This window comes from Saccopteryx bilineata, chromosome 2 (assembly GCF_036850765.1).
Source record: "Saccopteryx bilineata isolate mSacBil1 chromosome 2, mSacBil1_pri_phased_curated, whole genome shotgun sequence".
Taxonomy (NCBI): domain Eukaryota; kingdom Metazoa; phylum Chordata; class Mammalia; order Chiroptera; family Emballonuridae; genus Saccopteryx; species Saccopteryx bilineata.
The window spans coordinates 74,389,201-74,410,858 of NC_089491.1; the positions used below are offsets into that span (position 1 = coordinate 74,389,201).

The window sequence follows — 21,658 nt, forward strand, 5'->3', positions numbered from 1 at the left end:
ATTACCTAACAATAAACAAATGGATGATTAAAAACTGCAGATGTGAAGATAAAGGCTTACTTGAAGAACTACTAAATTCATTTCTTGCAGTAAACCCAAGCGGACGGAGCTACACCTGTCTCGACCACAAAGGGAAGAGCCGATGGGATAAACCTAGTCACTTTTATTCCACGGCACAGCATACTGACAAATTGCTTGGATCTCATCTTCAGAGCCGTTTTCTATTTTTCTATATCACTTGGGCACTGATATCATAAATTCTTAATTTAAAAAGTTATATGTGTTTTATATAAAAAGTACATATTTTAAGTTTTAGATAATTCTTTTTACTCCCTTCACATATGTTGACATTTTCTTTTCAAGACAACCAATCCTAAAAGCTAAGAAGCAGGTATTTCAAAGAGAATCAGCATTTCAGGGATTCTTAACTTAAATCCAGAGGTGAACCTCTCTATAAGTTCGGGACATCTAGGAAACTTCTGCAATGATGTGCAAACTTTTCAGGGAATATGTGTATTTCTGAGGAACTTTAAGGGGTATGTGACCCAAATATATTTAAGAGCTGCTGCATATTAAAATAATTTTCTTTTTACTGGGGCATAAAGAAAAATTTTAAAAATACTTTTAAACGTTTGCCATAATTTTCATCTTTAGCAACATTAAGGCATAACAAATATACAATGCCACATTCAGTATCTTCTCCATCAACAACAATTACTAAATGCACTTATACTTTTAAAAAAATATTTTAAAAACTATTTCACTTGTGACGACAGGTGGTAAAATGGGCTAGCAGGTTTCTGTCCACCAGGGACTACGGGGGCTGGGAAACAGCAGTCATGGAATCCCTGTTTCTAACACAGCTGAAACAAAACCCATGTAGAATTCCAGTGTTCTGTGGGACAAATACATTCAAGATTATTCACAGGTGATCATGGGATTGCATAAACTGGAAATTCTGTCTGCGAGAATTAATGCATAAGTAAAATGTAATCTCAAAGGCCTAAGGGACTCCTTTAGAGGTCAGACTATTAACCTGAGAGACTATACCACGTTTCCCATGAACAATTTACATACTTTGTGACTATGATGAATATTAATAACTGTCCATCTAGTCATCATTGGCCACCAATGAATCCTATTTCTGTGTGTTTAAAACAGACTTCAAGGGTTTATTAAACATGGCAAAAGGGATTTCCAGAACAACTTAATTTAAAAAAGAAACAAGCAAAATAAACTTTTACCAAGTCTCCTCAGATTCTAGGATTTGAAACCTTTGCTTTTAGAGACAACTTGGTGGTTGACACATTAGATTCCAAGTTGAACACTGTTGGGACATGCCTACCTTGCCCTCTGTGTTTGCTTACCCTTGTTCTGTTTATAATGCTCTGTACCATAAAGACTACAGGGTTGCCTGCTCTCCGAATGGCTTCCACAGCTTGTTCATGGCTTGCATCTCTGAGGTCCATGCCATCCACCTGCAATGGAAGGCCTCAGCTTAACATTTCAAGAAGCTATAGAACAACAGAACAATTTGTGGATCTGCATTCTGAGGATCTGGGGTGAGGCTCCTAGAAAATCAGTTTCAGAATAAAAAATAATTGAGACTGTCTGTGAAGCTTCAAAACTTTTAATCTGTTCAGCATACTTGTGGTCTCTTGTTTCGGAGACAGACTTCTATCTCTAATAATCAACTGAAATGATAATCATTAGAATGAAGTCTCTGCTTCTGCTTTTTTACACTGCTCAGTTACTCCTTTAATAAATCAGTGTATTTAAAGAAATACTGTAAGAGAACTGCCTAATAGCACCGTCTTCATCATAGAAGTCACTGTAAAAAAATTTTTCCAATTCATTAGAGAGTGGTTTGGGAAATGGGTGTATGATGCATTGTATATTTTTCTCTATACAGGGAAGCTTGAAGTTAAAAACAAAATTCTGACATTCAGAAATATCAGGTTATGGTAGTAAGTTTTGCAAAAGAATCTTTGCAGTTAACATGACAGGAGTTGGAAGCCAAGAAATTGTGCTTACTTGTTAGTAATTCTCATATAAGTAGCTTGGAAACAAGTTATTTTGCAACATTTTATTGACCACGCTTGCCTGGGTAATGATCAGCTCAGCTTATACACTATCTGAATAGGAAGGAAAATAGTTGGAAAGGCCAAATGCTAATCCTGTCAGAAAACTATAGAACACTACTTCATTTTTATCATTCCCAATTACCACAATATGGTATATACAACAAAATAGTAAAATTATAGTGGACACAATTCTGGAAAAGAAAATTACTAAATCTCTGCATAGAACATTATCACCTTTAAAAATTATATACTTTTAATTGAAAATATCCCTCAGATTGATATTTAGATGATACTTAGCAACATCTCTTTCAGTACATATTAAAAATGACTTCTAACTTTTTGTAGAATAAAAGTTAGTATCATGTGTACTATCTATTCCATGAGTGAGAACATTTAACAGGACATTAAATATCTTTGCTAAGGTCTAAAGTACTCTATGCTTAGAGTGAAATCACTTGCAGGTATCTACTCATCTATTCTATATACATTTGTAGAAACTCTTTGTAGAGACATGTTATATAGTTCCCAGGATTACAGAAGCCTAAGGCTTTCTTATTTCTGAGAAAAGCCTCCACACATAACATCACGCAACAAATCACTGCTAAAAAATATACAGTACTGTATCACACAAAAAAATCATTTTCCATTTGAAAAGGATGCTTTAATATCCTCAATACATTCAAACAACATTTTGGTGTAAACTATGATCAATCCTTTCCAGAAATAAATATAAATATTTCTTACTCTTTCTACTTAGGTCAAAGGTATTTAATATCAAAGTATCCATATAAAATGCCTTACGATAATCTAAAAATGAATATTTTAGATAGTACTCTAACAAAAAAACTTTCTTTAAAAGGGAGCTAAGAGATCATCTAATGAAAGCTAAGTATGCAAGAAGAGAGGAAAAACCCACCATTTTCCCTTGTAAGTGGTGAGAGGGGAAAAAAAATACATGGCCCTGGCTTTCTCTCAAGTCTAAATCTTCTTCTTTCTGAAGCTCTAAGTAATAATCAACAGGGGAATAAATAAATCTCCAAAATGATCATTTAAAATAACGGTTAAGTTAGAACTTTCTTCTAAACAGTCAAGGTGTCTTAATATGTAAGTTATATAGATTTAGAAAATGAGAGACAAACACTTGTATAAAGTAAATATAATGGTCACTATAGTAATAAAGTGATCGGTTTCCACTTGAAAGTTGTCTCTTTTAGTTTACTAAATTCTGACAACTCAGCAAATCTGGGTCAGGTGTCTCTTCCTCGCCCTCTTAAATAATCAAAAAATTTATCAGACTGCTCTGAAGTGACTGGCTAGTTGTCAAGGCTGCCCCACTCTGACAGGCAGGCACAATGCCTTGTTTCCTGCGGGATGCCCAGAGCCTGTTACAGCACCTGGAATGCAACAGCTGCTCCAGGAACATTTGTTTAGTAAATGAGTGAGTGACTCCTGAGGGAAGAATATATTTAAGATATTAAACTTTGATTTAAATTAAGGAATTAGGTACAATTGACCAAATGTTTCTCTCTCATATATAACAAAATAAACACACACATGTGTTGTACACACATGTGCAGACAAACACACAAATGAACAGCCTGAAGTGATGCATTGGCACAACACTGAGGAGAAAGGAAATCTGAGCTTGGACCGGGGGTGGGAACATTTATGAAAGACAATCAGAGTCTTAGCGTAAAAGATTTTACAAAAAAGACTCACTTGGAAAAATAAAAATCTCATCCAACAACATTTACAATGAAATGATGACTATAAAGTATTTTTTTAAAAGAATTATTTCCCCAAGAAACCCGTTTTTAAGCAGAATTTAATTATTTCATCTCAGGGCTAATGTCTTTAAAAACTGGTTTGGTTATAACTTCAAAAATCAGTCTCTACATCAAGAATACAATGTTACTACCTATTGAAGAGAACAATTATGAATGAAAAGAAACATACAAGAAATGTTTTAACCACAAACACATTTTACTCTGTTTGATCAAATAATCATTGTCAAGATAGTAATTCCCTTAGTAAAGAGAATGGCAGAGATAAAGGATTTGTGCACAGAAAGCTCATTGGAGGGTACCTCTACTATTCTATCTCCAGGTTTCAAGGTTCCGTTTTTGCCAGCTGGACTATCATCAAGAACATGTTTGATGAAAATGCCCCTCATTACTTCACCGTTGCTTAGCCGACTCCCCATCCCTCGTCCACCAACAATGCTGATGCCCAAAGATTTACTTGGTTCTCGCCAAAGTTCAACCCTGTAAAAAATAAATAAAATGTTAAATTCATAAGAAAACATAGGAAAAAGTTCATGACAATGAACTTAGGAATTTTTTTTTTATTTTTTAGAAATTACATTAAAACCACAGACAACAAAAAGAATAGTCAAATTGAACTTCTTTAAATTAAAAACTTTTGATTGTCAGAAGATAATATCATTAGATTACAATGGCAACCTACAGAATAGGAGAAAATATTTGTAAATTTCATATCTGATAAAAGATTAATACCCAGAATGTACAGAGAACCCCTGAAACTCAACAATAAGAAAATGAACAACCTGATTAAAAATTGGGCAAATGACTTGGATGCTGGCCAGTCAGCTCAGTCAGTTAAAGCACCCTTCCAAAACGACAAGGTTGTAGGTTGATCCCCGGTCAGGGCGCACACGAGAAGCAATCAACGGATGCACAACCAAGCGGAACAACAAATGAATGCTTCCCTTCTCCCAAACCCTTCCTCTCCCTTCCTCTCTGTCTCTCTAAAAATCAATCAATAAATAAAAAATTAAGGTCTCGGCAGATAGCTCAGCTGGTTGGAGCTTCATCCCAATGCACAGATGTTGCCAGTTTGATGCCTGGTTGGGGCACATACAAGGATTGCTACATGTTTCTGTCTCTGTCTCCTTCCCCACCTTTCTCTCAAAAAAAAAAAAAAAAAGGCAAAGGACTTGAATGGACATTTTCTAAAGAAGATATACAATGACCCATAAGTACTTGAAAAAATGCTTAAAATCACTAATAAGAAAAATGCAAATCAAAACTAAAATGACATACCACCTCACACTCATTAAGATAGCTACTAGGAAAAAAAAATAAGTGTTGGCAAGGAAAAATTAGAGAAAGCATGAAGAAATTTGAACCCTTGTATATTGTTGGCAGCAATGTAAAATGTTGTAGCCACTATGGAAAACAGTATGGAAGTTTCTCAAAAATTTAAATATAAAATTACCATATGATCCAGCAAATCTATTTCTGAGTATAGACCCAAAAAATTCCAAAGCATGGTCTTAAAGAAATATTTATACCATGTTCATAGAATTATAATTTACAATAACCAGAAGGAAGAAGCAGCCCATGAGTCCATCTATAGATGAATAGACAAGAGAAATGGTATATACAAATAACGGAATATTATTTAATCTTATAAAGGAAGGAAATTGACACATGCTACAACATAGGTTAACCTATGTTATGCTAAGTGCAATAAGCCAGCCAAATGAAATAAAGCACAAACAGTATATGATTTCACTTATACAATTTACTTGGAATAGTCACATAGAATGGTAGAAGAGTGGATGCTAGAAGACAGGAGAGAAGGAAGTAGTTATGAAATGTGTACAGAGTTTCAATTGTACAAGATGAGAAAAATTCTAGAGCTGAATGGTGGTAATAGTTATGTAGAAATAGGAACATACTTAATGTCACTGAATTGCACACTTAAGAATGAATCAAATGATTAAAATTATAATTAATATTTTAAAATTTAATAGAATAAAATGTCTTTATATATATACTAATTTTGCAAATATTGCTTGTTCAATTTATTAAAGTTTTATCAGTGGTAAAACAAGATCTCGGCCTAGCGTGCGGAGGACCCGGGTTCGATTTCCGGCCAGGGCACACAGGAGAGGCGCCCATTTGCTTCTCCACCCCTCCGCCGCGCTTTCCTCTCTGTCTCTCTCTTCCCCTCCCGCAGCCAAGGCTCCATTGGAGCAAAGATGGCCCGGGCGCTGGGGATGGCTCTGTGGCCTCTGCCTCAGGCGCTAGAGTGGCTCTGGTCGCAACATGGCGACGCCCAGGATGGGCAGAGCATCGCCCCCTGGTGGGCAGAGCGTCGCCCCTGGTGGGCGTGCCGGGTGGATCCCGGTCGGGCGCATGCGGGAGTCTGTCTGACTGTCTCTCCCTGTTTCCAGCTTCAGAAAAATGAAAAAAATAAAATAAATTAAAAAAAAAATAAAAAAAAAAAAAAAAAAAAAAAAAAAAACAAGATCATTTTAAATACTTTCCAGTTATGTGTTTTAGAGTTTAATAAATACTAATCTATTTTGGAAACTGGATTGACAAAAGTAAATACTGGACATACATACTCCAGGCCAGGACCCAGACAAATGTAAAAGCACCGTTTTTCAGGAGCTCTATTATGTAGATGGTAAGTAATCAAATTCAGCTACCCCTGAACAGACAGTTCAGAGCTGAGCAGCCCAATCAAGAAAAACATTCCTGCACACACACTATCAGAAGCTGACCTATGTATGTCTTCCTTACAAGGGCAGATCTGGTAACCATCAGAGCATCAAGAGAATGGCTGACAAGCTCCTGCATGATCTGATCCTACTATCATCTCCATTAAAGCATCTCCATGGCTTTCCCTTTCCCTATCTCTAATCCCAAAACCACATCATCTTCTTGCTGCTCCTTAAGTTCCACAGACACACTCTCCTGCCTTAGGACATTGGCACCTCCTACTTCTTCTGGCTTGAATACACTTTCCATACTCACAGAATAAACACTTGAACTCATATATAATTCCAAATATCTATAAAAACTATGAATGAATTAAGCTGATTTATGGTGAGGTGTTTGGCCAAGAGGAGGGAGCAGCTCAGGGAACTGGAAGAAAACAGAGATACCAAGCAGAGAAACTGAGACAGACAGTAAGACTGCAATCTGCTCCATGCTGCAGGGACACAATGCTGGACACTAAACAGGAGAAAGCATGGTCCAAACATGCCCTCTACTATGTCATTTGAGATGCTCCCAGAAGAGAGGAGAGGCTGACAAAAGGACTCCAGTGACATAAGGGAGGTCCCTGTAGGAGAGGCTGGGGATAAAAGAGCACCGCAGGCAGAATGAGAGGACAAGCTACTAGTCAGATAAAGTCAGGTCATGAGACACTTCATTGACACACACTTTTTTTCTTCAGTAGAAATCTATAATCCATGACCCTTTATCTTATAAAAATTGTGTTAGTAGTTTAAACTGTTAAAATCTTATTCACTATTTTCTTTCATTCTAGAACTCTGTGAAAGACAAAAACCAACAAACTTCCTTGTCTCTTAAAGCAGTTCCTGAGGTAAAATGGTAAAGGAAAGAAGACAGTGAGTCAGTCATTATGTTTAATATTTAAGAATCCAGAATACTGGTGGGACTCCTTAACCCATCTCTTAAAAAAATAAGAAAGATAGAAAGAATGAGAGAAAATATCTCCTAGGGTTCTTTGTCGTTGGTGCAAATTAAAAAGTGGTTCTTATAACTTCTTGATAATAAAAACAGCAGCAAATACTTACTAAGGGCTTATCATGAGCTCAGCATTAATATCTGAGTTCCACACACTTTCATTTCATTCTCACAGCATCCTTATAAGGTGGGTTCTCTTCTTAGCCCCATCTTACAAAGAAGGATGAGGCACAGAGAGGTTAAACAACCTTTGGATAATAGCACCATATGCTTACACAGAGTCTGGCACAGATATCAAAGTGTTTCTAGATACACTTCTTAGAAGAAAGGCTGCAACAAGACTTTGGAGAAGATAACCAAAGACAGACTGCCAAAATGACCACAGTGCTGTGGAACCAGACTCAGTATTCACTGAATGGAACATGGTAAACATTCCGTGGAAAGAAAAAGACTCATAAAATAAAAATTTTACAGAACATATACTGAATTAGTTCTATAGAAAAATGGCAGCCTTTCTTAGACCTGTACAAAGATTTAAATATAATGAAATTCAGAAAACCAAAAGTAAAACAGAGCTCTGAGGCAGGCTGCCTAAGCTCTGGACAGAGAGCCCCTGGGTTCCAGTCCAGCTCTTTTGCTATTTAACAATCATGTGACCTCTGCAACCTATTTAGTTGCTCTCTGGGGTTCCCTATCTGTGAAATGGAGCCAGGAGAGTCTCTGTACCAGACTGTTTCTGTGACTATTAAATTAATGAAAACATGTCAAGTGCAAAACAAAGCTTTGGCACAGAGGAAATAACCAGTAAGTCTACTAGACTTATTATGGCTATGATTACTGAAGTAATGTGATTTAAAAACATAAAATTCAGTCCATATGACAAATGGCAAATGTGAACTCTTACCACCTCAATCCTCTTATACTTTCATGCTGTTTATTAAGACAAGATACCTATCATTTTCTGCCTTTAAAAAGGAATTATATGATGAAGTAACAAGGATGTTAGGAAAAGGGAACTATACTGAAAAAAGGAGAAATTGACATAGCCATCTTATAAAACAAGTTGACAATTTTTAAGAAAGTAAATAATACATTTAAAACTATGTGCCAGCAATTGCATTTTGGGGTATATACCTAGACAAATTCTCATTCATAACTATAGGGGGAATTGATATATTTACCACATAGAATTATTATAATAGTGAATAACTATTAACTATGCAAATATCAATATGGAAATAAACTGTGGTATATTCATATACTGAAATGCAGCAGCTAAATTCAATGAATTAGATCTTTAAGAATCAACATGACAGATCTCCAAACATTGGACTGAGAGAAAATGATACAGGCAACAGTATGATACCAATTTTTTTAAATGAAAATCACATGCCCAACAAGAGAGTAACAGCCTATTTGGAATTTAAAAATTTATACTTTGCTAAAAAGTATTCTCTATTTCCACACAAAGTAAATTTTTTTGACTGCATGAACAAATGTCCCACCACATTTCCAGTGTTAGGAAGCACAGTCATAATATATATTTGGTCCTCATTTACTAAGAGATCTGGTTATCTTGGTATGCTTCCTCATATATTCTATGAACAAAATACTCTGAACTCAGTACCTCAGTGTTTCTATAGAGAAGAATACAGAGTACATTTTTAAGACTATGGAGGCTCCAGACAGACTCTCTCTAGTAAGGTAGATATCATCTTTAGAGATATCTCTTAGGCTTATATGAAGGTTAAAATTTTTGATAAAAATATAAAAACTTCCTGTCCAGAAGTTACATCAATTCTTCCTCCTTACAAAACTTCATAAAGAAGAAACAAATTTCATGATTCCTGTGCCCAAACATTTTATCTGCTTAGTTGTCAGTGCTTGCTGCCGCTGCTGCTGCTGCTGGTGATGGGTGACGAGGCCAGCTAAGTGTACATGCTGTATCAGGCACTATGCTAAGAATTTTAAATGAATTATCCCACTGAATTCACCCCCCAATTTAAAAGGTTTTATTATTAATCCCATTTTACAGATGAAGTAACTGAGTCCTAGCAAAGATTCAGGAAGTTGCTGAAAAAGTGACAGAATTCCAATACAACTCTTACAGACTCCAAACATTTGGCACAGTGTCTTCTAAAAACTGCTGTTCCTTCTACAATGTTATTAAAACTAGCCAGCCTATTTTTTTCTTTCCCTGTGATTACTGTCCTCCAACAAATTCAAGTTTATCACTATGGTCACCAGCTACAAAATAATTTCATCTAACATACTTTTGCTTCCATCCTCAAATAAGAAACTGAACATCTTGTATTTTTTTTTGCCACAGATACAGCACTTATATTCTGTTCTCAGCATGGGTAATGTACACAGACTGTGATTTCTTTAAGCAGGTTAAACAGCTTTTAAAGACTTCAGATCAAGAAGTTATTTTGGATGACTAAAAATACTCCTAGTATTTTGTAAAAAAAAAAAACCCATAAATTTTCTACACTTTGAACATGACTCAACCTAGAACATGTTTAAATGTGATGGTTGCTGCTTCAAATTCATTTATGAGCAAGGAAAATCATAAAACTGAACTGCATCTCTGAAGAGTAGAAATTATCCTCCCTTGAGCATTTTATTTATTCACTGTAGAATAAATACAATGGTACCTTGAGATAAGAGTTTAATTCGTTCTGTAACCGAGCTCATAAGTCAGTCACCTCACATATAAAAAAAATTTCTCCCATTTAAAATAACTGAAATAGATTTAATCTGTTCCAGCCCTGTGAAATATCCCCAAACCATTCTAAATTATGAAAAAAGACATGTTTTTAATTAAGAAACACACATGTATACTTTACCAATGCATAACAAAATATATGAAATAAAAAAAAGTGTTATTTAGTACTCTATTCTTACCTTGGAGATAGACGAGTGCGGCTAATGGAGGTGAATGGCGGAGGAAGAGGGAGGGAGGAAGGGATGCAGGCACTGTAGACACGTAAACTAAAACTGCACTTTCTTAACGCTAAATGTAAACTAAAACTGCATTTTCTTTACTTTAACCAAAACTAAAACTGCAGCAGCTTCCCGAATCATGACTCGTATCTCGGAATTTTGCTCAGATCTCAAACAAATATATGGACCTAGTCGCAAGTCATATCTTAAAAAAATTCATATGTTGGTCTGCTCGTATCTCATGGTACCACTGTATTCCCTAATGTAGAAAAAATATTAAGTATTTACTATATGTAAGGCACTAATGTGATGGTCACCTTTAGGTTTATTTAGAGGGAGTATCCAATGATTACTTACATTTTATACTTAATGCAAAATACTTTATTTTCTTCTTCAATTATTTTGTGTTTCTATGTGTTGCCTATACAAGTCTATTCATTTCTTTGAAGGCAGGATTTATGTCTTATACTTCACTTTTATTCACAAAATCATTTGCCTCTTGTCTTGGTCCATAATTAGAACTCAATAAATTTCTATTAAATTAAATTATTTTATTTAGCATGAACACAAAAAATTTGCCTTAGTGATATATAGTGCTGTATCTAAGCATATTTAGGACATTGGTTATAGATGAAACATGGGTTTCTAACGGCAACCTGTGATAAGATGCTTACTAACATACAATCCTGTACACATTCTGAATATATAGTTTATACAAATCTAGAGAAATTTAAATTAACATTATTAACATTTGATGGTATACTTAAAATCAAACTCTACAGAAAATATCTATTTCAACCACCTATGCATACTTTTCTCTAGTGAATTTTATTCACCAAGTCCTTGTTATATGCCAAACGCTTGTATACATGATAGTTTTAACCCTGAGTGATGCATGTTATCTGCCCCACTATACATCTGAAGAAATAGAGAGATATTAAACAATGCACAGTATATAGTTGTAAACCAGCACTTAAAACCACAACTCCCTATTTTTAAACACTGAGTAGGCAGAAGCCAGAAACAGTCCTTACCGCCTGGGCTGATTCCAATTGCTGTATGCTGCATTCTGAAGTTCACTTTCTTCTCCCTCTCCTTCTTCTCGCTCTGGTAATTCTGGAATGTCCCTGTTAAAGAGAGTTATACAACGAGTTCCTCAAAATCCCAGTAACCCCACACAAGACTATCTTACATATCCTTTACTGATTTGGCTAAAAAGGCAGAACTGCTTTATATTTTCACCAAACTTTTCCAATAAACATATACCATTTTACATTATGGAGAAAATAAAATCTGATCAAACAAAATTAAAGCCTTACATTAGACTCAATCTACCCTTAGTCTGAAGATACAGCTAAACACCAAGAGTCTTGACTAGTCTCTCTCTTTTTTTTTTTTTTTGTACTTTTCCGAAGCTGGAAACGGGGAAATAGACTCCCGCACGCCCGACCGGGATCCACCCAACACGCCCACCAGGGGGCTACGCTCTGCCCATCCGGGGCGTCACTCTGTTGCGACCAGAGCCACTCTAGCACCTGAGGCAGAGGCCAGGGAGCCATCCCCAGCACCCGGGCCATCCTTGCTCCAATGGAGCCTCGGCTGCGGGAGGGGAAGAGAGAGACAGAGAGGAAGGAGAGGGGGAGGGGTGGAGAAGCAGATGGGCGCTTCTCCTGTGTGCCCTGGCCAGGAATCAAACCCGGGACTTCTGCAGGCCAGGCCGATGCTCTACCACTGAGCCAACCGGCCAGGGCCTAGTCTCTTTCTTGATGAAACATGGGAGATAAAGGAATAAAATTAGAAGGGGATACAGAATTAAAAAAAAAAACTATTCAACAAGTATTTCTTAAACACCCAGCATGTGCAAGAAGACAGAAGCACCATACGGGTTACGGGCGTGCACAGCCCTGGTTGACGATCCCTGCCCTAAAACAACTTGTCATTACCTGCACCAGGAACTGGGCATCTCTGCTTCCTAAAAATGGACCAGTTCATTCCCTTCAACCTTCAAAGGAAGAAAGAAATGCTTTATGGTCCCACTTCAGCCCATTCTGAGGGGCCAGACCCAGAATACTCCATATAGGAGGCAGTTTACAATGCACCTAGGTTCAAGGTCACTTTTCAATTTCTGTAGGACTTCAGATTTTTGCCAAATGCCAGGCATATAAACAAAATGTGTGCAGTCAAGTAACATTCAAGGGTAACAGAGGATGGCTAAATTAATTATGGTGTGTCCTATGCTGTTAGTAAAAATTGGCTTTCTAGAGAAATGTTTACATATTAATTTGAAAGCATACAAGGCTATAAAAATTGATTCAAAAATGATTTTCAGGTAACTTTTACATAAACTGAAAAATATAAAGTGTATGCTCAATTATATCCATTCTCCATTGACAAGAATACTGAACTCTGCAAATCATGTAATCTTTAGACTTTGAAATCAGAAGTCATTAATCCAATAATCCATCTGGATATAAATATGTCTCACAACATGTTTTGCAAGTAAATGTCCAGACTCTACTTGAATTTCTCATTTTTTTCATTTAACCTGAATGTTGGTTTTTTGTTGTTGTTTTCATCTGTTATAAGGAAGTTGACCTGTCTACATGTCCTGTCCATGGACTAGGTGTTTGACTCCCCTCCTGCGCAAAATGAGGAACAGGCTGTGAGGCTGGGGTTCTGAAAGCCCAAGTCTGACGATGGGGCAGGACTGCTGGGAACGAATTCACAAGAGGGAATATAAAAAATGATGCTAAGATGCTGACTGAAAACGAAGCATTCCGAGTGAAGCTGTTATCCAGATGACACAAGGCAGAGAGACGGAAACTAGAACTAATCAATATAACGGAGAGAATGTGATAGAAAAAGCAGGTGTGGAAGACAGACAAGAACGAGGACCTAGAAAGAGTACCTGAAATATTCAGTGACAGCCCTGAGGGTGGGGAGACTTCTCACCCACGGACTTTCAGCAGTGGGGGCTACTTAGAAACTCAGACATAGTGCTCCATGTGCTCATGCCTCTTTAGCTATAAGACTAGTATACTGAGGCCCTGGCCGGTTGGCTCAGTGGTAGAATGTCGGCCTGGCGTGTAGAAGTCCCGGGTTCGATTCCCGGCCAGGGCACACAGAAGAAGCGCCTATCTGCTTCTCCACCCCTCCCCCTCTACTTCCTCTCTGTCTTTCTCTTCCCCTCCCGCAGCCGAAGCTCCATTGGAGCAAAGATGGCCCAGGCGCTGGGGATGGCTCCTTGGCCTCTGCCTCAGGCGCTAGAGTGGCTCTGGTGCGACAGAGCGACGCCTCAGATGGGCAGAGCATCGCCCCCTGTGGGCGTGCTGGGTGGATCTCGGTCGGGCGCATGCAGGAGTCTGTCTGACTGCCTCCCCGTTTCCAGCTTCAGAAAAATACAAAAAGACTAGTATACTGAATCCTCTGATACAAAAGTCTCATTCTCTTCAAATGATTCTATAGTCTTGAATCTTTTCACTACCCCAGATATGCTCCTATAAGTATGCTGATTATTCTTTATCCCTCCTAGAGTGTGGTTTACGAGACTCAAGTACCCTGTGTTCCAAAGAGCAGAATGGACCGATTCTCTTCTTCCTGCGCTCACTCAGCCAGGGTGCTGTTGAATACCAATAAAATTTCTGTCAACTGTAATAACTCCTTTCACATGGGCATTTAAGTGCCAGAAACTGGCACAAGGTCACACAATAAAAGTAGAAGAAGTGAGCTTTTAACTGAGGTCATTTTATTACAAAACCTGAGCTCTTAACTTCCAGGCTATGCTAACCATACTTTTATCCCAGGCCTGGGCAATTAATGCAAATATCCATTTTTTCTTTGGATCCAATGGTTCAAAACATGGAGCTTGACTGCTTACATTCTAATCTTGGCTTGAGCCATTTATTAACTCTGAATCTTGGACATGTTATTTAACCTCTCCCTGGGTCAGGATCCTGCTCTATAAAAACAGACCACATCCTTATATTAATTGGAAATATACTTTCTCTGCAAGAAAGCAGTTAGTCACAGCACTGCTGTGCGAGTGACTAGGACACTCTCCTTCCCATTCAAAACAGTGCTGAAAGTGGCTCTTTCTAACATATTTCAGTGCATTTAAGGTCTCGGAGCTTATAAGGAATATGATGTTATGTTGGCATGTTCTTTAATTAAGCGATTTGAAATGACACTTTAGACTCTAAAGTTTAGAGGGATACTGGAATGACTGCTTTTAGCATTCTGACAGAAAGCATCAGGAAGATAGCTTTTAACCCTGAGATGGACATTCTAAAGTGGAGTGTGGATGAGCTTTATATAGCTAGGATGGAGTGAATACTCCTTTTTCCATAAAATTCATGAGGCCCCAAGGGTAGCATTGCTTCCCTTTATTAAACACCTTTCTTCCCTTTCCTAACACTTTCTGTATCACTGTAGTCGTGTGCAATTTGCAGAGGAAACACTGATGTCCTATTGAGATGCCTGCAGTCACTGGACACCAAAGTGCTCTAGGATGTGCTGACATTCTCTGAGAAATGGCAGGACTCTGCTGAGCAGACCTCAGAAGACTGACGAAGCCACCGCTGCTCTGCAGCATGCTTAAAAAGAAAGTCGGTCCTGAGTCGCTTACGCAACTGAACAAAAAAGGCCCACAGCTGACAGTGCAGCACGGTACATTCTTCCTGGAGAAGCAATTTAACACTATTCCCCTCCCTGTGCTGAACTCAGCAGCAGCAGCAACACCTAGTTCTTGCCTTTCCTAAGCAGAGCATTTAAAAGGCACTATTTCCTGACATGCATCTATAGCAACACATTCAGCTCTACATTCTCTAAAAGAATAAAAAATAATCATTAAAAATGTTTCTCAAACTGTATGTATGTTAAAAAAAAGAATAAATAAAATTCCTGACTATGTTTGAAAATACTTACAGAAGAATTAAAAGTATGGTAAAATACTACACAAATTGTAGCTTTCAAGGAATTGATGAAATAATATTCATACCTTGAGTGAACTCTCCAAACTCAGTATGTTAAAAGTGCTATATTCCGTAGTATAATTAGAATAAATTTGTTTCTTAATTTGAATTTTCTTATAATTTTTCCAAATTTCCTACACTATATCATGGGGGGGGGAGGCAAACTATTTTTTTAAATGCTGAAAGAAGGAAAGAAATTCTCTTTCGTTGCTAGTCCTCCTTGACTCTGGACTCAGAACTCTTCATTATAACCGACTGCATCGTTCACCACTGTAGCAAACTGTCTCACTTACCTGCCAGTGTATGTAGAAAAAAGATCCAGTGCCATTATTCCTTGAGGTTGCTGCCCCAAGCTTATTCTAAACTCTTCCAAATGTTCTGCAGGCACGTAAGTAATTCTGGAATAGAACATGATCCGTGAAAACAGAGAGGGGCAAAGTTCTGGCTAACTGTTAGGAAACGCTTCTAAAATAGCGAAATCAATTATATTGTCCCTCCATCCCTACTTTTTCACACAACTCAATCAGTTTACTCAGCAGAGATTCTAAAATTCAAAAATATCAAGCATCTTATAGGTAAGAATAACAAAAATTAAAATTTAAATGTTGCTGATAAACTATGTGGTTTACCAACAATCACATGGGAGAGGAGAACAACATCATTAATTATTTCCAAATGAGAAGGCTAAAACAACTTTTGAAATTAGAAATATCTACAAATTCTTAGGAAAATAACTGTCAGTAATAACATTCATTTCACTCAAAGATTTTTGGTTTCCCTAGAGAAACAGATTAGGCATACAGTATTAAAACACTGAGTTTTTATATTATTTTATGTAAATAGCTTTACAGTCTTCCACAGCACATAATTATGGATATTAACAAGAATTATCAATAATTAAATATTAGCTCCAATAAGTTATGTACTCTCCAAGTCTGAAGTTAAGCCAATATAAGTTTATGGAAAGATGCTCTTACTTATTTGCAATAACTTCTTATAAGCTCATTTTGGTTTCAGAGAAAAGCCTATTGTTTACACGTGAATGGTCACTTACTAATTCAACAAGCACTGGCTGAATGCCTATAACATGGAAAGCCCAGAGTTAGATGCTGACAGCTATAATGTTTAGAAAATGACATTTAAAAATTAAGTTTACTGCCGTCATATAAGGCTTTATAGTTGATGCACTTGTTTAAGCTGGTTGTTCCAAGATCTCATATTAATGAAAAACCAAGGAAATTACTGTATTTGAAGCCAGTTCAGCATGTTTGCACAACTAAAAAAAAAAGAGTACATATAAAAAGGAATATAAAAATCAGAAAGGCTATTAAACCAGCTATCCATAACTTACCCATAAAGACAATACATATTAAACCTTAGCACTGGAGCACAAGGATGAAAGCATTGTCTTTTATGTTATAATAAAATAAAAATTACACCAATGTTATAATTTATTGAGTGAGGAAGGCATATAACTTCAGATAGATTGGTTATCTATAAAAAGCATTCACTCTATGAGGTCATTTAGATTTGGAGTTAAAAGATACAGTTCTGTTGCTCGTTAGGAGTGTGATGAGGGTAAACCACAACCACTCAATCACCATATTTTCAGTCACAAAAGGGACATATACTGAGAAGCATAATACAAGGGCATCAGCTAGCCTTGTCACACCTGATCCCTCCCACCAAAACTGTGGACCCTTAAAAATCTCTCTATGACACTTACCTAAAGTATTAAAAATGAAGCAGAATGTACAGTTCAGTGGATTTAGGACTAGGCTGGGTAACAAAGTTGCACTCTAATTCTGACCCTACTTAATCTTTTCATCTATAAAAACACTTTCACTATGATATTAAAAAAATATATTGGAAAACAAATTTATATTTATCCCTTCAAAAATAATGAGTCAAAAGTAATCCACACTTTATACTGAAAAAAAAAAACTTTTAAACACACACACACACACACACACACACACACACACAAGATAAACAGAAAACCCAAAACCTGAAAAACCTACTCAAGGAAACTGGTATTTTTTCTGAAGATCAATACAAACATACATAAGTAAAACCTTATGGAAAAAAAAGCCAGAAGGAGGTGAATGGGAAAAGTAAACACAGTAAAAATAATGACAATCAATTAAAAACATTTAATTTTTAAACTGGTTTGAGAAGGAAAAGGTATTTCTATACCAAATAATGTTAAAAAGAATTTTCCTCTAAAGGATGATTTTCCTTTAACCAATGTGTGAGGAAATGAGATTTACAAATATATATTTTTTAATATTTTAGATTATGAGAAAGGTTAAAGAAGGTAGGCTTCATAAATAGCCCAATACACACAGCACAGCCATGAGAACAAGCATCCCATAATGCAAAGCACATACAGAGCAATTCTCACACACGCCTAGTCACACAGCCACGTAAAACCTCCAAATCTCCAACAAAGAACACCAAAACGGAATTATGAACTGCAGAAACACAGAAACTGCCTATTTGAGCATTGCTTTAAAAATTTTTATATGTAAACTAACCTTTGGTTAGATATGGCGTTGAAGAAAAAACAAATAACACTAGTGATGCTGAAATGTAATACGGCTCTTATCGCAAAGACCCCGCCTGCACATGCAGACAGAATCATTCCCTGACAAAGGAGCTTAAAAGCTTAGTAGTTGGAAAATGATTTTCAAATAGCCTCACCATCATCAGTGCAATGTGAATTTGTAACAACCTCATAGCTCTGTTGGAATTTATGTTAGTATACAAATGAAGTTGGGGGAGCAAAAATGTATACACTGAATCTGTATCTGGATCTACTCCTGCATCGGACATTACAAAACCATGAAATGGTTTGCACAGACAAGTCATAACACACAGCCATAATGAGCTTTCTGAATCACGGATACTCACACATAAAGGGGGCTCAATCGTGAGCAGGTGCTGTAGAAAATCTAGAATGTGAAGCATACGCCACAGCATCTTTTTACAATAGTGCTAACAAATGTCAGTGCCTTGTGCTGAATATGAAGCGCATGCATATGTAGTTAAAAGTGGGTGCTCCTGGTTGTTTCTTCCTCTTTCCACCTCCCTCCCATCTACACCTCCCCCAGAAAAGCATCTGCTCTTTACTACTGTCTATAGCAATGATTATTAACAAGCATGGAAAAATGTAACTGCAATCAATCTTTTATTCCTTGATCAAGAATTCATCCCACACTTTAGGTTAAAGCAGGTGAATTCTGATTCAGCTCAGTAATTATCTGGCAGATGTTACAAGCAGCTGCTGCTAAGCGCAAAAAACCCTGGCTATTATTACAGAAATATAAGAGCTCCTGGCAAGGTGGAGTGAGAAGTGAAACAGAATGCATTCTGGTGAGGCTTCACATCTGGTTTTCCACAGAAAAATAATGAAACCTGGAACTTAAACTGGCTGTTCTTAAACTCTTGAAACTCAAATTATCTACCCAGGCATGCATAAAAAGCACACTCACCAAGTTCCTATCTATCGTAAAAGGCATTAAAAAAAAGTGCATTGTCTCAACAAAAAATGCTTTTTCTAAAACCAATCAGTTATGTAGCTGAACCATTAAGTCTTTTTTTTTAAATCCCTCCAATACACTTCTCTACTACCACCCTAGATTAAGTTAGGTTAATAACAAGAATTAAAAGGAAGAAACATGATGGAGCCTAAATCCAAGCAATGACTAGAGAGCTCAACTAGCCAGGGGCAACGCATGGTTCCATTCAGAGTAAACATTCCTTTGGGAGGAATACTGACATAGCTTTCAAGGTAATTCTAAACCTTTTGCTTCATGAAAGCAAAATACCTGGAAGGCACAGGGCCAAAAATACTTTATGCAAAATGCACAGGTCCTGCTGCTCAGTCCCAGCTAACCTAAACGGGTATTTGTTTTATCATTTAACACATTTTTTTTCTCAAAGAACATTATATGATCCTAATTTCTTTCTACCATTTACCCAATAAATCCATCTGAATCACAGCTATGACTCTTGAGAAGAAATTAAAGTGTTCTTTTGGTGTGGGTGTGGGTGGGTGTGTGTGTGTGCACGTGTGGAGGATGAGATGGATTACCTAATTGATTTACTGACTGATTTCTAGAGGAGGGAAGGCTGTGGGATTTTTCTTTTCTTTTTATTGTAAAATAGCACAGAACATTTTGCTTCCTAGGATCCTTAAGCAATTATTTATGAAGTTAGCTCTCCAGACACCCTTGAAGGTAATAATACAGCTGCTGTCAACGTGAAAGCAGTGGTGGGATTCCAATAATTTAACAACCGGTTCTCTGCCCTAATGACTGTTTTGAGTATAAAAAAATGATATACTGGAAAGTAGTTCATGATTTCATGCATTTAATACTTAAATACGAATAATAAAAGAGGTACACAAAACTAGATTGCAGCCTGACCTGTGGTGGCGCAGTGGATAAAGCGTTGACCTGGAAATGCTGAGGTCGCCGGTTCGAAACCCTGGGCTTGCCTGGTCAAGGTACATATGGGAGTTGATGCTTCCAGCTCCTCCCCCTTCTCTCTCTCTCTCTCTCCCCCTCTCTCTACCCTCTCTAAAAATTAATAAATAAAAAAAAAAACTAGATTGCAAGAAAAAGTTTTAAAATGTTAATGAAAAAATATTAAATAATACCTGACAAAAAACAATAAAACTGTTAAGATATTTCCATATTGTGTAACACAAAGCTCTAACAAATGACAGCTTGCCACCCCTGTTTGTTTGGCACTTTTTGTCTTTATGTTACATGTTTCTTTTTTTTTTTTTTTTTTTTTTTTAGATCTTATCTACTCATTTTGGAGAGAGGAGACAGAGAGAGAGAAAGGAGGAGCAGAAAGCATCAACTCCCATATGTGCCTTGACCAGGCATGCCCAGGGTTTTGAACCAGTGACCTCAGCATTCCAGGTCAACGCTTTATCCACTGGGCCACCACAGGTCAGGCATGTTACATGTTTCTTTATTGAAGTAACAAATGTGAGGGAATTAAAATGTAGTATTTCATCAAAGGTATAATGAGTTTTATAAAATGAATAAATATTATAAGCATAGTTCCATCAAATTTTTTTTACCTATGGATGGAATGAATATTACTATGGGAGCTTAGAATACATTGTTGCACAGATAAACATTAAAAAAGAGTAACAAATGTCAATTTGTGATTTCCACATTGAGCGGCTGCCCAGGCACCCACCTTAGAGAGAACTCTGATTACAAGAGCCATTTTAACAACCGATTTGCCAAACTGAACAAAAAAATTAGGTAACGGTGCTGCTGAACTGGTGCAAACTGGCTGAATCCCACCACTGTGTGAAACGGTAAATTCTGGGGTAGAGTCAGAAGAAAAACAAACAAATCAAAACAAATAGCAACACAAATGAGAAAAGGAGAAAAAATTTTGGAGCTTGAAACCATACCTGACAAATTTTCTAGAGCATGATAGATGCATAACTTATGTCAAATCAATGTTATGATGGTTTTATTTTTTGGCTACCTTCTTAAGATCTTCAGTAAATTAGAACTGAGGAATAAGGCTAGAACCCAACATCAATTATGGGGTTCAGAGACCTGCATCAGTGCTCAAAATGTAACAAAAGCATTACCTTAAAATAAATCAAGTGATCAGTTACTAGGCCATCAGCATTTTATAAAGCATGAGAACGATGTAAGCTAAAACCCTTGCCATAAAGAGCTTCCATGTGGAAATATATATATCATTCATCTTTTAAGCAAAAGAAATGGACATTGGACCATAGTGATGAGAAAAGCACTTAAAATTTCTTTTTTCTTAGTGTAGAGGCACTGATAATCTTTAAAATTTGTTTGTGTGAGAAAGAGAAAGAAAGAAGCATCCATTTTGCCATTAGTTGTTCTGCTTAGTTATGCATTCACCGGTTGCTTCATGTATGTGTCCTAACCAGGGATCGAACTCACAACCTTGGTGCATTGGGACGAAGCTCCAACCAATTGAGCAACCCGGCCAGAGCCAACAACTGATAGTTTTAATGATGTTCACCTGTATTCACATTATTAATAAGATAATTAAGGGACTGTCACAGGATCTGATCATCTGTTCTATTATAAAATAAAAGTAAAAAGGAATACAAAATATGAAAGCCCATTACAGAAATTCTGCCTCAAAATAGTAATTTTATGGGAAGAATTTA

General features: G+C 36.9%; 1 protein-coding gene across 8 annotated transcripts in view; it reads right to left on the bottom strand.

Annotated features, from left to right (window-relative positions):
* The window catches only part of MPDZ (multiple PDZ domain crumbs cell polarity complex component), a 191,076-nt gene that overhangs the window by 39,536 nt on the left and 129,882 nt on the right, over positions 1-21,658 (bottom strand). For 6 of the 8 annotated variants that reach the window (XM_066257258.1, XM_066257257.1, XM_066257254.1 and 3 more), the window contains 4 exons: positions 15,759-15,863; positions 11,530-11,622; positions 4,171-4,348; positions 1,368-1,478 (listed from right to left, as the gene is read on the bottom strand). In XM_066257258.1, the coding sequence (XP_066113355.1) occupies positions 1,368-1,478; positions 4,171-4,348; positions 11,530-11,622; positions 15,759-15,863 (487 nt within the window). The remainder of the gene's footprint in view (positions 1-1,367; positions 1,479-4,170; positions 4,349-11,529; positions 11,623-15,758; positions 15,864-21,658) is intronic. The other 2 variants (XM_066257256.1, XM_066257259.1) reach the window with 1 other exon arrangement.